Source organism: Barbatula barbatula (genome assembly GCF_947034865.1).
Source record: "Barbatula barbatula genome assembly, chromosome: 19".
Lineage (NCBI taxonomy): Eukaryota > Metazoa > Chordata > Actinopteri > Cypriniformes > Nemacheilidae > Barbatula > Barbatula barbatula.
Genome location: NC_136782.1, coordinates 22,181,174 through 22,198,673, shown reverse-complemented (window position 1 = coordinate 22,198,673; position 17,500 = coordinate 22,181,174). Strand labels below are relative to the sequence as shown.

The 17,500-nt window shown below is 40.0% G+C and overlaps 1 protein-coding gene across 1 annotated transcript in view; it reads right to left on the bottom strand.

Annotated features, from left to right (window-relative positions):
* LOC306908495 (chloride channel protein 2-like) overlaps window positions 1-17,500 on the bottom strand; it is a 30,401-nt gene that overhangs the window by 9,304 nt on the left and 3,597 nt on the right. The window contains exons 2-15 of the mRNA XM_079481416.1: window positions 15,936-16,089; window positions 11,534-11,665; window positions 11,059-11,187; window positions 10,851-10,984; window positions 10,600-10,677; window positions 9,369-9,447; window positions 8,353-8,478; window positions 8,173-8,257; window positions 7,482-7,583; window positions 6,819-6,903; window positions 6,192-6,347; window positions 1,788-1,857; window positions 1,582-1,692; window positions 168-381 (exon numbers count right to left, since the gene is read on the bottom strand). Of these exons, the coding sequence (XP_079337542.1) occupies window positions 168-381; window positions 1,582-1,692; window positions 1,788-1,857; window positions 6,192-6,347; window positions 6,819-6,903; window positions 7,482-7,583; window positions 8,173-8,257; window positions 8,353-8,478; window positions 9,369-9,447; window positions 10,600-10,677; window positions 10,851-10,984; window positions 11,059-11,187; window positions 11,534-11,665; window positions 15,936-16,089 (1,655 nt within the window). The remainder of the gene's footprint in view (window positions 1-167; window positions 382-1,581; window positions 1,693-1,787; window positions 1,858-6,191; window positions 6,348-6,818; window positions 6,904-7,481; window positions 7,584-8,172; window positions 8,258-8,352; window positions 8,479-9,368; window positions 9,448-10,599; window positions 10,678-10,850; window positions 10,985-11,058; window positions 11,188-11,533; window positions 11,666-15,935; window positions 16,090-17,500) is intronic.

Genomic DNA, 17,500 nt, shown 5'->3' with positions numbered 1-17,500 from the left:
TTTTCACACACCTGAGGGTGAGCATGTCAGACGCAAAACCTAATCACCTTAGCAACCACATCTCAACCCCCACCAGACAGAACTCTGGCATGGTTGAATACGACTACATTTGTCAGAAAATGCAAAGATATTAGTTCAAACATGTGAACAGTATTAAAGACTCTCACTCGTGGTGACCCCAGCCGAGCTCGGGCAGGTACGGCAGTTTTTTAATGCGGATGATGGAGTCGTAGATGGACGGCTGGAGGCTCTGAGCGACGGCGTTGGCGAGAATCACAGCGATCATGATGGGCAGAATGTGACTGATCTGACCCGTCAACTCAAACACAATCACAGCCGTCGACACTGTGTGTGTGACAGCACCCGATAACGCAGCCGCTCCTACACACACAACATACTCAATAAATAACACAAACATGAACGGGTGAGTGATTGATTGAATGAGAGAGTGAGCAAATGAGTGAGAGAGTGAGTGAGCAAATGAGGGAGAGAGTGAGCGAGTGAGAGAGCAAATGAGGGAGAGAGTGAGCAAATGAGTGAGAGAGTGAGCGAGTGAGTAAGTGAATGAGGAAGTGAGTGAACAAGTGAATGAGTGAGCAAATGAGTGAGCGAGTGAGTAAGTGAATGAGGAAGTGAGTGAACAAGTGAATGAGTGAGCAAATGAGGGAGAGAGTGAGCAAATGAGTGAGAGAGTGAGCAAATGAGTGAGAGAGTGAGTCAGTGAATGAGGAAGTGAGTGAACGAGTGAATGAGTGAGCAAATGAGGGAGAGAGTGAGCAAATGAGTGAGAGAGTGAGTAAGTGAATGAGGAAGTGAGTGAACGAGTGAGCAAATGAGGGTGAGCAAATGAGTGAGAGAGTGAGTAAGTGAATGAGGAAGTGAGTGAACGAGTAAGCAAATTAGGGAGAGAGTAAGCAAATGAGTGAGAGAGTGAGTAAGTGAATGAGGAAGTGAGTGAACGAGTGAGCAAATGAGGGTGAGCAAATGAGTGAGAGAGTGAGTAAGTGAATGAGGAAGTGAGTGAACGAGTGAGCAAATGAGGGTGAGCAAATGAGTGAGAGAGTGAGTAAGTGAATGAGGAAGTGAGTGAACGAGTAAGCAAATTAGGGAGAGAGTAAGCAAATGAGTGAGAGAGTGAGTCAGTGAATGAGGAAGTGAGTGAACGAGTGAATGAGTGAGCAAATGAGGGAGAGAGTGAGCAAATGAGTGAGAGAGTGAGTAAGTGAATGAGGAAGTGAGTGAACAAGTGAATGAGTGAGCAAATGAGGGAGAGAGTGAGCAAATGAGTGAGAGAGTGAGTCAGTGAATGAGGAAGTGAGTGAACGAGTGAATGAGTGAGCAAATGAGGGAGTGAGTGAGTCAGTGAATGAGGAAGTGAGTGAACGAGTGAATGAGTGAGCAAATGAGGGAGTGAGTGAACGAGTGAATGAGTGAGTGAGTGAACGAGTCAGTGAATGAGGATGTGAGTGAACGAGTGAATGAGTGAGTGAGTCAGTGAATATGGTAGTGAATGAGTGAGCGAGTAAATTTCAATAAAAGCTTATAACAACACAGCGTCTGTGGATGGATAATGTTTCTCACCCACAACAGCGTATCCACCGGGCACTATGGGATAGATGATTCCATCTGAATTAATGCCCTCTGGAAACCATGCGGCCATACTCTCACCCACCAAACGCCCGAACGCAGCACCTGACACACACGAGTCACACTACACTTCATTCATACTGCATTAAAGTTTAAGATTTGTGACATCACATCAACCAGAGACACACACACACACTTACCAATGACAAAGACAGGCATGAAAGCTCCACATGGGACTGGAAGAGTCGTGGCTAAAGCCGACATCCAGAACTGCACGAGAGACGACAGAGACACTTGTGTCATTAACACAACACACACTCAAACACAAACAAATAAAGCTGTCAGTCAATAAATGACACGTCACCTTCTAAAGGTCATTTTAGTGAGCTTATTTGGCGGAATCGACTTATTTGGCAGAAAATTGTAAACAAACTGGTTTAAAAATGAAAAAAGAATCATAAATCCATGAGCAGAATTTTTAATAAGCGTCAGTTCACGTAACAGGCCTGTTTGTGTTCCTGCAGCCGCCCGTCTCTCCACTCACACATATGACAAACAAAAGGATGTGATATTCACACGAGTCTGTGTGCGTCACAACATAGAAAAATACACAAATATATTCATTATACACCTGACGTAAAATCTCCCCCGTCATCTCCTCTTCAGACTCACAGAAACATGAAATTAAATGGGTCAATAGAAAAATCACAAGAAAAAACACAATCTGTATTTTCACTTCTACAGACAATAAAAGAGAAATTAGATTGAATGATCAAATACACATAACGGGTGAATTGAAAAATAACATGACAATATACTAAATTTAGGGATAAATGTTTTACTCCTCATAAATAATAACAAACAGATCAATAAAAAACACTTTATTTTTTCACACGATAGTAATGAATAGAAAAGCATGTCCTTAAAAAGAAACTGTATTTTATAAAAGAGAATTCATCTGTTTTTATTTCACATTTCATGTAAGATTTCACCTCTATAGATCAGTGTAAAAAATTAAGTAAGTAAAGTTGATTTATAGAGCACATTTTTCTCAGCAGGGCTGGCAAAAGTGCAGAACGGAATCATATTGTTAAAACATAAAACAATCAACACAAATCATAAATCAATAAAACATAGATAAAATCCAATTAGAATGCCTGGGAGTAAATATATGTTTTCAACGTCGTTTTAAAAGGTGGAGGGCGGCAACTGAAAAGGCCCTATCGCCCTGTTTTTAGACGTGAACGAGGGACAGCTTAAAGAGCCCTGTCAGAAAACCCTTAAGACCTGAAGGATGAACGAGGAGTAAGAAGATCTGCCAGATAAGACGGGGCCTGACCATTAAGAGCTTTAAAAACAAACAAGAAAACGTTAAATTGTTTTCTAAAATGAACAGAAAGCCAATGAAGAGTAGCTAAAATTGGTGTAATATGATCATTTTTCTTTGTCCTGGTCAACTGCATTGCAGCTGCGTTTTGTACAACCTGAAGGCGTGAAATCGAAGACTGGGGAAGACCCAAATATAATGAGTTACAGTAATCTAAGTGAGAAGTAATAAAAGCATGAATAACGTGAAATTACTAAAATTATTTCAGCCTCCAAATAATATGTAATTGATAAAAACTGTTCTTGATAACTAGATTAATTTGCTTAGTCAATAATAACACAGAGGTTCCTGACCTGGGGAGAGACGGAGAAGAAATTATTGCTAAACCCATTAATTAGACCACTTCTTAACTTAAGGCAAGGCAAGTTTATTTATATAGCACATTCTATACACAATGTTAATTCTAAGTGCTTTACATACATTTATTTAAATAATCATCTAAAATAATCACAACAATGAAACAAGGAATTAAAATACCTTCAAAATTATTTTAAAAACAAATCGTCTCCTAAGTTGGTCCTCCTAAGTCAAAGAAAACTAGGAGAACCATTTCTAAATATCACCAAGGCGAGACAATAAGGGTTCAATGCAATCGCCAGCTTTCAAATGGTAAATGCATCTTGGTATCCTCAGCATATATGTGAAATGACACATTATGCCTACTAATAATATCTCCCAACGGACGCATATATAAATTAAAAAGAAGTGGACCCAGAACGGATACCTGAGGTACTCCACAAATAATAGGAGCAGTAGATGAGGAGAATTTACCAGAGAAAGACCTGTCTCTAAGATATGAGCTGAACCATCTTAAAACTGTACCCCTAAATGCTCTAATCCGCCAAAGAAGAATATTGTGATCAACTGTATCGAAGGCAGCTGTAAGATCAAGAAGCAACAGAACTGTATTTTACCACAAATCAACTGCAAGTAAAATATAATTGAACACTTTGAGCAAAGCAGACTCAGTACTATAATGGGCAGAGAAACCAGATTGCAGAGGTTCTGTTAACTTTTGCTGCATTATAAAATGAGAACAGTTGCGAGTATACAACTTTTTCGAAAATTTTGGATAAATGAAAGCTTAGAGACAGGGTGATAATTATTAATGCAACGTTCAATCTTGTGTAACACAACAAAACTGATTAAAGCAAATACAAGTTTGTCATTTCAAACTTCTCCCTGTTGAAGAACAGAACAAAATGTGCTGATAGAAGCGTGTGTGTGTGTGTTAGATCTCATTAGTGAACAACTGAAGAAACTGATGTCATCGCTCACTGTAATAACACTTTATATGAGACAGATTAATGATAACACACACACTCACTCACGCAACAAAACAAGTCTGAACTTTGCACCAATCTGGAAATGGCATTTCTGTTTATTTGTTAATCAGGCACATGAACACACACACATGCATTAAGTCCTGAACTGAACTGTGGGTAATTATACGAGCGATCTGACAGGTTGATTCGGGGAACAGGAAGAGACGGGTGGATGGTTCCTGTGAGGAGAGCGACGCAGGACGGTGTGAAATATTACATAAGAGAAGTGTGTGAAAGCAGTAGGTGGAGAGATCATCATTGCATAATATTCTTCTGAAAGTTTCACATTTCCCCTTGAATCTAGAGACGCTCTCTGTGTGTCACGCTCACGCTGGGCATTTTATCAGTTGATTTAGTTGCTTGGGAACTGAGCACATGACAATGACATTAAACCTGTACTAATATCACCTGTCAGTAGATATAATGTGTGTTTATTTAAAAAATAACATCCAGTAACTACTCAATGACTTATGCTTCTATATTTTTGGGAGTTTCTTTCTTCTCCAGAACACATTTGGAAGAATGTTGATCATCAAACAACACTGAACTCCATTGAATCCACTGTATTAGGCCAATGACCTCTACAGGTATTAGGCTCAACCTAACCAAACCACTGAGACATTTCTCAAAATATATTTTGTCGAGTTCCACTGAAGAAAGACACACATACAGATCTACAAACACACAAGGAGAATAAATGATGACAGAATTGAGATTTTTAGCTGAAGTATTCCTAGTGATCAAAAGTATGTTGTCCAGAGCAGAGCCGATGAAAAACAGAGTTGCGACACTAGCATAGCCCATTCATTTCTCTGTTTCCCAAACACATTCACAGGTAAATTGATCAAATACATCTCGTTAAACTTGTTTTATTATGGATGTTTTTTTTTTAAACAAAATTTTGTTTTCCTAAATAAAAATGGCATTTCTGTGTGTCTGTATAAATTATGTAAAAAAATCTCTTACTGAATAAAATAGTTTGTCTCGTTCATTTTCAGAGTTCTTTGTGGTGCATTTACTTGCAATCATTGATCATTTATTGTTAAAAAAATACTTTTGCAATTTTTGTGAATGTCTTAAATCATTTATCATTGGTATGTACTGATGATCCTAGAAGCCTAAGAAACAGATGAATGCATGAATACTCTCAATGTATTGCACATTATACATCCTTCCTAGTCACAAAACTGATTAATACAGTCTCTCTAACACTCACCAGACAAAATGTTATTATAAATGTAATCAAAATAATAATCTGTGCATATATTGAGTTGGTATTTAGTGAAATTTGTTGCAAATATGGCTGCTTCCATGAGCTCTTGGACATTTCAGCATGTTTAATGTACATTTGCAAGAACATTCAAACACACGCGCACACGCTCAGGTCAAGGCAAAGATTTATGTTCGGCAAAAGGACACAGGGCACCTGTCCCCATGGCAACGCTGACGACATCACTTCCTGTGCAATGACAGGTTTCGACCTGGTCCTGATGAGGTTGCCAAGGCGACACACTCATGCAGGTAGCGCCCGATTAAAGTCTTAGCAGGTGCACACTCACACATTACACGGACACACACACACACACACACGTCCGCACAAACACATACACACAAAGTGATGTGGAAAATTAAAAGAGCTTTGTTCCGTGCCATCTGTTTCAACACACACACGCACACACGCAATTTTCCTGTAGCTCAGGAAACCCGTTTACATAGTCTGAACTTTACATGTAACTTTCCGACAGTTCATTTAAGCCTAAATCTGTAATAAAACCGTTGGGCCATAATTGATCTGTGTGTGAGAGGAGAGAGCATTGACTTCTGAAAACTACACAACATCACAGACGACATTAAAGTGATTCTAATCACAATGTGTGTTCATGCGTGTTCACCTTCATGACGATGAAAATGACGAGGATGATGAAGATATTTGTCTGTGGATGTTTCCAGGCGGCCGAGTTGCTGTTGTATATGAAGTCCTCTGTGATTCCTTGCTTTGCCCAGGTGTGATTGTCAAAGAATGACACCAGTGTGTCCTTTTGTGTGAGCTGCGAGAGGGACATCATGTCACTAACACTTTATTTATATAAACCTCAGTTCAGTTCAATGGAAATAATATAATGCATTTAACTGCAATATTTTTCATATAATTTGACCAGATATTATATGGAATGTGTTGACTATTTCTGCTGCGCTGACAAAAATAAGAAGCTCAATACTGGATAACATGAAGTAACATCAGTGCTGTGTGTGTTAGTTTAGCCAGATGAAATAAAACAAAGACATTTGTAATAAACAACTAAATCCTCATGCTTTGAGGTTATTTTGGGCCTTTTCATTTTGATACGACATTGGAGAGGAAGACAGAAGTTACAGGATGAGGGAGAGGTGAATGGGTGCTGGGAAAGAACCACAAGCTTGAACTTGTCCATCTGAAGTTGTGATCCGCTGTGGCGCTGAATTATCAACATTATGTGTGAACAACAAAACCTACGTAGAGGTGTGTGTGTGTGTGATACCTGTCCAGCCATGAACTGTCCAAATCCTGGAGGAAAGGTGAGTGTTGTGACCAGCAGAGTGACCAGCGCCGGGTACAACAGACGCCTGATGAACACATGAACAAATAATCCTGTGTTTGTGAAGTTCAGTTAAAGATATTTACTACAGTCTGAACTTCATGCTCTCCGGAGACATACGACTGTAAGACGTCGTCAAAAGATCTGGACGCATGCGCGCACACACAGAGCACAAAGCAGCGTTGTGTTGCTAACAAACTTTTGACAGAAAATCGCGTAGTGCCATGAATGCAGTTTGTCTGTACATATGCACATCGGACATGTAGCCTACTATTCCATTTATGTCTGGAAACAGAAATATGTAAATGAGAATGGCTTTATTGTGCATTTAGTTGTGATAAAAATGGTAAAATACTGTACAGGACTGTGTGTTATGCAAATACGACACAATTACGTCATGCATGTGCTAATTATTATTTAGAACGCACCACTTTTCAATGGGGAATATGGGCGGGCACCAGATCGTATTCACTACCGCGCAGACTTCATCGGTCATAACTCGGCCACTTTCTACAACGGTTAATGAGGTCACGTCATCCACCTTTTTGACAGTCTATTGCTTTAACAAATGTTACACAAACATTCAAACACACTCAGGTCACTAACTTCTTCATCAGGAACTTGTTGATGGTTTTCTGTTTTCTCATAAATTGAACAATCTGTCTGTTCAGGTACACAAACAGAGCGCCACCGAATCCACTGGCAATCCTGCGGAGACAGAAAGAGAGAGAGAGATTTCATTACAGTATATGGAAACATTAAATAGAAGCTGTATGAATAGGGAAAGCTTGTCTCAGCAGATTTCAGTGTTAAAACTAGTTTAACTGAAGCACTTGATAGGCTGGATTTGACACCAACGATGCTTTATGCTAATGACATCATGCATATTCATTACGACTGGAATACAAATGCTAATGAACAATACAACACATTCAGAATACAGGAAAGAGTCATTAAGAGAATGTGCCTGTTGGGTACAAACCGTCTCAAACATTTTCTAAACAAACGTACATTGGCTATTAGCAGCTAGCAGGAAGTTCAATGACCATATAATAAGAGGATGTGACATACTGCACACTAACTCACATCAGAGAGAATCAAATCTCTTCATTGTACAGTTTGTCTGTATTCTGTGTTTAAGATAAGCCTCCGCTCTCCTCCCTGTCTCTTCTCTGAGGCGTCATCTCAAGAATTACACATAAACATCTCTTACTCTTTCATTTAATTTTCTAAAGCACTTTTGCAAGTTATAAACATGATCAACTTGCTGCAGAAGAAAAGTAAAGGCAGAACGGACCCGATCACAGCAAAGGCGGGAAGCTCCTGCAGGTCAAAGGGGAAGTCCAGTCTGAAGCGAGTTTTAAAGAGAGCGGTTATCGTCTCTGAAAACACACACAGACAGAGAGAACCTCAGCATCATCATGTTAATACACACACACGGACGCATGCGAGCACACACACACACACACACACACACCTTCGTCTCGGTTCCACACCGCTAGAACTCTGAAGATAAAGGCGCTGAATGTAGCAGCGAAGAATCCTCGCCAGTAGTTTCTGACAGCGAAAAATGTGGATGTGACCTCAATGCTGAACAACACACCTGAAACAAACACACAACTTCTGTTGAAGACAACATAAATAACTCTCCAAATAAAACTATTCTGATCATAACTGTAAACTAGCGCATATGCTAACATCGAACTATTAATTGAAGACTAAAGGGTTCATATGACACGGCTAAAACGAATATTATATACAGAAGTTCTTCCTCTAGTAGTTTAAATAAGACAGACTTCGTTTCACAACGTAGAACACATGTTCTAGACATGATGCACACACATCACGAATGAGCGACAGTGTTTGGGGGAGGAGAGGGAAGTTTTCGCGGAAGTCCCAGAAAAACGTATGCGGGGACTATTTCTAGTGACGTGGATACGAGGCGGCTAGAGACTCGGACTAGGTCACGTCTCGTTTGCGTGATTCAGAGTCGACTCCCTTTTTTGCATCTTTTGTTCCGACACTTAAAGTTTTGCAATTTTACTTGTCAAATACATGCATGGGCAACTCATCACACATTCGCACCATATGACCCCTTTAAATGTGAGGAATAGATTTTCATGAGAACATCAAACAAGACGCAAAGAAAAAGAAAGAAAAGTTCAGAGGAAAGAGAGAAAATAATGAATAGCTGTAATCACTTCTGTTACGTCACTAAACCTGTGGAAATACAATCCCGAGAAGATTACTTCATCAAATTCTGCTCTTTATCATTGATTCACTCGCTTACACACAGACACACACACACACACACATAGACCCGGACACACATGCAGACACGAGCACAAGCACACACACATGCAGATGCAGAGACACACACACACACACACATGCAGATGCAGAGACAGACATAGACCCGGACACAAACACAGACACACACGCACACACACACATGCAGATGCAGAGACACACACACACACAGAGTGTTCTCACCTCCAATAGGAGCAGCGAAGCAGCAGCCGACCCCGACCGCACAAGCAGCAGCGAGCATCTCAGTGTTCCTGGATTCATTCTGTGTCATAAACAACAACAGGTTCTTTCAATCGTTCTGTTCAACACACACACACTTAAAATAAAACTACATGCACACCAGCACAATCCAGAACTGAACGATAGACACAAGCTGCTCTCCTTGCTGCCTTCAGGCGGACGATACCGGAGCATCCGGCCCCGCACAGACCGGCTGAAGGACGGCGTTTTTCCTCAGGCCATAAGACTGCTCAACATCAAAAACCGATCCACTCCACACACTCACTTCTTTTTACCATGCACTACAGTTTCATGGACTAGAATAAATCATGCATTGCACCTAATGCAATAACCACACATTACCAAATTTACATACTGATGTAAAAATAAACCACTGATAAAATAACCGCTGAATATTCAATAACATAACATCATAATATTTGCATTATTACAGTTCTACTTCATACACCACGGGTAAACAATAGTTACTGGGCTTTTTAGTTGCATTTTTATTAAAACCACTGCTCATTTTTGTACGAGGTTCTGTACAGGACACTTCTGGAGCTCAGTCTGCACATTTACTAGAGATGTAAGGATTCACTCAGCTCGCGATACGATTGACAATCGCATGAAACGATTCATTCACGACAAAATGATTTGAGACAAATTAGAAATGAACAACTGACCCTTATCATCTCAAATGCTGAACATTTCTTTGTAACAAACAAAACTAAACTACAGTTTTAAAACAAATTCCAAATCAAATTAAAAATAAATAATAACAGAAAAGTCTCTTTAATATAAACAAACTTTGTCTGTGCTTTTCTTGGATTTCAGAAATATCAGCAGATCCAGGTTTTCTTAGTTTGCAGTAAACAACATGTACTGCGATTCAAACAACATCTCAACCAGGTTGAATCCTCCCATATTATAATCACTTTTCAGCCGGCTCATGGTGAATCCATACATCCCTAACACAGTCTGACAAACACTTTTATAGGTGGATGTGTTCTGTGCGTTTGAGTTCATATTGTACAGAAGAAACATTTAAAGATGAGGTAACATGCTCTTTCATGCATTCTGACTTCTTAACAATGTTAAACATACTCAAGGTACTCAAAACTGCATGTGTTACCTCATCTTTAAAGGCCTTAAAACACAAGTGTGGTAATAAATGAGGTGTTTATTTAATTACCTCATAAATTCCACCGAATAAAGACATGAATTTACAGAGCAGAGCGGCACACAAGCTGGCGATGTGAACGAAAGGCCCCTACGAGAGAAGACATGAAAACACATCAGAAACATAAACACAACAGAAATCTGTGTGTGTGTGAGACATGAATGTTTGTGTAAGTATTTAACTGTATCTATAATATTTATGTCCCTGAAAACTATTTCCTGTAAGTGGACTTAAATCAAATATGAAAATGTGCGTGTGTTCACCTCTTTGCCCAGAGGTAATCCACTGCCCAGCGCACATGTCAGACCCACCACTTTGGCTACGAATGTTTTTAAAGTGAGATATTCTTTTAGCACCACTCCTCTGAGGATCGTCTTCATCTCAGGAATGCCAGACCCTGAACGAGAGGAACGTCAATCGATGGAGAAACCACCACTGAATACTGAAGAGATGTGTGTGTGTGTGTCTCACCGGCGGCCTGAGGAGCCACGATGTGTGTGAATCCTGCAGAAAAACTGATGAGAACCACAGGATAAGTGACCCACGCCAAATACTGTAAGATCACATTACTGTCCAGACCACCGTACATCCACTTCTGTGCTGTAGAGAGAGAGAGAGAGAAAGAGATAGAGAGAGACAGAGAGACAGAGAGAGAGAGAGATTGATTATGTAAATGTGCTATAAAACAGTTCACACTGAAAACAGAAACAATCTCTATAAATCAGATGTGATACATCACACCAAACTCCTGAGGTCAACAAGAAACTCTCATTAAAAAGATTGCAGAGTTTTACATTCTGCAGTCAAACCCAGAAGAAACTTAAGGATGCGTTTGATGTTGTTGAAGGACCGATTGTTTCGCTGACAACGTATCGAAGACACAAACATGAAACGTTTAGTGAATACAATCACAGTCACCTTCAGGAGATGATCTTCAACCGCTCACCTTGTAAGAGAAGAGCGATGCAGAAGTCCATAACAAAGCTGACCAGCGCCATGACCAGACCCAGCAGAATGAGAAAGATCCAGTCCTCACCCACCCGAGACATGAGGAACCTCTGACAGTGAACTGCACAGACTTCAAAAAGACGTACAACGTTACCCACAATGCACCTGTACATGGCACCCGTCTCACTCCACATAGATGATGTTACCCACAATGCACCTGTGCCTGACACCCGTCTCACTACAGATAGATGATGTTACCCACAATGCACCTGTACATGACACCCGTCTCACTCCACATAGATGATGTTACCCACAATGCACCTGTGCCTGACACCCGTCTCACTACAGATAGATGATGTTACCCACAATGCACCTGTACATGACACCCGTCTCACTCCACATAGATGATGTTACCCACAATGCACCTGTGCCTGACACCCGTCTCACTACAGATAGATGATGTTACCCACAATGCACCTGTGCCTGACACCCGTCTCACTACAGATAGATGATGTTACCCACAATGCACCTGTACATGACACCCGTCTCACTCCACATAGATGATGTTACCCACAATGCACCTGTGCCTGACACCCGTCTCACTCCACATAGTTGATGTTACCCACAATGCACCTGTGCCTGACACCGGTGTCACTACAGATAGATGATGTTTCCCAAAATGCACCTGTGCCTGACACCCGTCTCACTCCACATAGTTGATGTTACCCACAATGCACCTGTGCCTGACACCGGTGTCACTACAGATAGATGATGTTTCCCAAAATGCACCTGTGCCTGACACCCGTCTCACTCCACATAGTTGATGTTACCCACAATGCACCTGTGCCTGACACCGGTGTCACTACAGATAGATGATGTTTCCCAAAATGCACCTGTGCCTGACACCCGTCTCACTCCACATAGTTGATGTTACCCACAATGCAACTGTGCCTGAAACCTCTCACACTCCTGACATTACCCACAACGCAGCAGTGCACAATAAGTTCAAGTACTGTCAAAATACTGAAACACGTTATTTCACACTTTAGCTATAAACCGTGTGTGTGTGTGTGTGTGTGTTTGTGTTTTTAGAAACAGCAGTCCATTAAACTCAATAACATAATTTCTGTCGTCATTTCAAAAAGATAAATTCTTGATTCAGCTGAAACGCAGCAGGTCTAGAAAAGCATTTCAGCCTCCATAACGCAAACACACGGATGATGTTAGTATCCACGGCAACCTCGATAAGAGCCAACGATGACTCACCAAATGATGGAGAGAGAGAAGCAGCATATCCGAACACTTACAGGAGACCGGTCTAACACACACACACACACACACACACACACGTCCATCTCGTTTATAAGCTTCTGAAATGAGTTACCAACTTTATACCAATGAGATGTGAGTATGTGAGAGCGCAAGCTGGCAGGGGGAACATCTAAATGTCACGTTTATGTAGATGTAATGAGTGCCAGGAGTTTATGTAAGTGTGTGTGTGTGTGTGTGTGTGCGTTTCGCACTCAGCGAATCGTATTGTATCTTATGACAATCATCTCAGCGGACATCATCAAACTCAACACTATTTAAGACTACAACATGTTATAATTCATTCTTTAAAATGCTTTTTACGTCACTGATTGACCACTCAAATAAATCTGTCCTTTTGTTAAAATGAATTCTCTGTAAATGAAAATGTTAAACTCTGAGTTTCTTCAGCGACTGCAGTGAGATTATTGGACATCATTCCATTAAAACAAGCAAACAAACCAAATCAATCATGTAGTGTTTCACACAATTCACTATTGCTGCTGGAATAAGAGCATCACTTTACATGATATCACTACATAAAATGCTTACACACACACACACTACAGGTGGGGTGATGTTAGTTTGTTTTATTGATGAGGACATAAGTTACTGAGAAAATGACAATTCATTTGTTTTATTATGTTAACATGACACTTATAGACTGTTTTTACCAGAGAAAAAGTCCCGAGGTGTCGATTCCAGGGCGTACGAAAACCCTGAGAGAGACGCAAAGAAAGAGAGAGAAACAGAGACACTTTTTACAATGCCTGTGTGTGTGTGTGCGTGTTTGTGTTTGTGTGTGTTTGCGTGTGTGTGTGTGTGTAGACAAAGAAAAATAAATTAAAACGAGAAATTTTGTTCCAGAATAAAAGCGAGAGAGTCGGCATTAACACAAACACCCACACGCCACAAAATCTGTTTGCTGATTACAGAAAGGCTGAAAACACACATTCATTTTATTCTCTACATTCAATGATGTGCGCACACACACACACACACACACACACACTGTTTGACGGATGACAGTTCAACGATACGATTGTCATGGTGACGTTTGAAGGTGATAGTTTGCTGTACTGATGATGTCACAGAAATCTACTTAGCATTTCACTGTTACCATGACAACAACACACCGATCATCCATCCACCTGATGAGAAGAGTAGTTCTGTGACCGCTTGCTAACCGACCAGGTTACCATGGTGACCTGTGGCACCGCGCACACCTCCTGCTGATGTCACATCTGTTACAGGCAAAATGGACGGCGCGTGTGTGTGTGTGTGTGTGATGTCATTGTTGGATCACGCAGAAAGTGAAACGGCTGGGCTGGTTGTTATTCGCTGATAATTGGACCGTCCAACAGTCCAGACTCTATCTCTCAATCCACTGACACACACACACACACAATCACTCAACCACACACACACACTCCTTCAGTTTACATCACGTTTGCTCAGTGGAACGATGACGCCTCCGTCTGGAGAAACACTGAAACTACAACCGGCGAAAAACTACAGGAAGGACTCATTTCACCAGCAGTTACTATGATAAAGGTCTTTTTTTTCAATGCTTTGTCAGAATTTTGCAAACATTCTGTATATTATTACAGACAGTAGGGATATAAGAAAGTATAGAAATATCCAGAATGCATGGTATTATTGCACATTATGATTCAATAAGACTAATAATAACTGTATATTGGTTTATAATCTGACTGTTTAATTGAAGGTGCTAGTATTGATAAATAAGTTTGATCTAAGATGTATATTAGTGATACTAACTAATACTTATACTAATCGGTTTCTAAATAGAAAAACGTCTGAATTGACAACAAAATATTTTCCAGTAAATCACTGATAATCCTTAAATAAGATCCAATATTGTAGCATAAATATAATTATTTCACACTAGTAACTGCAGTAAGTCATTGTGGTATTTTGGTGCAAACATGTTGTCTTTACTCTCACAATAAAGAATAAAATGATGTTAGTGTCGTTCTGGCCAGCAGAGGCCACTGATGTCACATATATTACAACACAACAGATCATGGGAGTCATTCAACATCATAGGTGTGTTTGAAATTTCATTCATTCAGGTGTTCTGATTTGTAAAGTTAATGTGCAGTTTTCATGATTGTTGTGGAGGTGAAGAAGCACTTCTGAAGAACACCTGATCTTTGTTCTGTCATTTGCGCTATCAATATTATAAGCAGAGCGTCAGATCTTTATCTAACTTTATATGATTCTATTAAAGGGTCAAAGTATCCCATAACCCAACCACTCATCCCTTAGGGAAATTGACCAGGCTTTTATTATAGTTTTCTTTTGGCAGACTGACGCACACATGCTTACACTGTGGGTGGAACAGTCATTTTGTGCTCACTATGGTTTTACACCCAAAAACTATTGTTACTATAGTAAATTCATGGTCATTTCTTTTTCTCACGGCTGTTGTATTATCACAGACCCAAAGATCACGATCAGTTTAAACGAAAGCTAAACACTAACTCTGTTACAAGCTGTTCAAATCTGCTCACCATAACCAGAAACGACTCCGCTATGACATGTGATGTGATAAAAGATATGATATGAAACCACATTTCAGTAAAAAACGCTCAGTAGTTCTGATTAGCAAACTTAAACAGAGCTTAAAATCACAGCAGGATTGTGCAATATATCAAAATTATTGTAATATGCATATCGTGACGGAAGCTATTTAATTCTTGAAAATGTTATGTTTGATCAAAGTTTAAGGCGGATGTGGATGGTATAGTATCTATCAGGCAGGAGGATGTTAGTGGGAGTGCTTTGAAGCAAGTCAATCAACAATCCGCGTCACGAAGCGAAATGTGTTTTATTTATTTTAGTTTGTTTACTAGATGTCAGATTTGTTTAATGCAACAGTAAAACATGGAAGTTGTAGTGATGCTTTCTTTTTCAAACGTTTCACAAACGCATCAAAGATGCCACGGGGTGTGTTTAACGTGCGACAGTAACAGGACTGACTGAATGGTTAATACACATGAAATGTTTGAATGTTGGGTGGTACGTAAAAGCATCGCTCCAGGGTTGTGTCCAGGGATTTGACTCACTTCGACACTTGACGCATCGTCCCTTCTCATATTCCAACACTTTGAGTGACGGGCTGCGTTCGGACATGGAACGCCGGGGACGGCCATCCTCTCGCAGTCGGGCCGCTTCTTCTTTTGCATAAACACCCAGTTCCTGAGTGTACCGTCCATACATCTACCGAGAGAGAGAGAGAAAGAGAGAGAGTTAACTTCTGAATATACCCGCCCACACCGACATTTACCACGGTATTCACGAAACAGTGAGGTAAAGTCAGATGAATAGGGGATGTCCTTCAAACTGTGAAAGGAGCTTTTCGTTAAAGACAATATGACTGTACTAACAACAACTGCAGTACGTATGGTATTTTAAGCAGGGATTACCATGGTATATTGTGTCTTTTGTGCTTTTACAGTCACACGCTATTTTGTAATAATAATTATTCTTTCATACAAAGCCAAAGAGTAATAAAATCAAACAATGTGCGTGTTCTGCTGACATGTAGGTTTTGTGTTTTTAGAGAGAAGGGGTTTTTAGACTCTTGACCTGCAGAGATCCAAGTTTCCATGCACACCCAAAAAAGAGTAAAGGTCAATTATCATATTAGTCTTCTGTCACAGATCTCTGGCTCTCACACACCCGGATCTCTAAAACACAACTTCCCTTAAATGTGTCTGGTCCTCTCTATTTAAGCGCAGGTGTGTAAGTGACACCTGATAAACTTCCTTAACCCTGTGGCCCTGTTCAACACTTCTGTACTGAATGAAGGGTGTGTTGCTCTGTCAGCAGATGAACACAGGACAGGAAAGATCTCGCTTGACATGGCAGAAAAACAGAAGTCTGAGCTGGTTTAAACGGGTTCAAGAGTTGGTGGGGTCTGTCTGAAGCGAACATGTCTGGAACATGACGGCTGATTTGTTTCTTGGCCCAGATTCACAAAATACTGAAATAAACAGACTGCTTTTTTTCTGCAAACTTGGTATATGTGGATATGCTGATATTTCTTAAAAAAGTAAAAGTTAGGAAAATCACAGACAAGTCTTAGTTAGTTTATATTAAAGAGACTTGTATTATTTTTTTTGTTTTAAAAATTTAGTTAATTGACATAAAGTACGACAATGTGAAACATTAGAGAAATAATAAAAGGGCAGTTGTTCATTTTTAATTCTGTAAACAAAATCGTGAATAAAATCGCATTGTGACATCAGAATTGTGAATCACATCGTGAGCAGAGTATGTTTTTTAGTGTTTATTAGGTAATGTAATTAAAACCTGCTAGAAATCATGACACAAACACAGAGAAAGATGTGAGACTCAGTCACATGACACACAGAAAATCACTTCTGAAAAGATGGAAATATAGCAAACGGAGAGTCACGTGACCACAACAGAACAAAACTTATAACAAGAATAACATTTCACAGACTGGACGATAGAAAACACTCGTGATCAGCTAAAGAAAGAGAGAGTAACAGCCTACACTACTGAGAAAAGTCAGATTAACCCAATGCCTCAGCAGGTCATTACACGCGTGCGTGTGCGTTTTTAAGGCACTTATTAATAGTAAAAGCATCCTAGGAAATTTAAA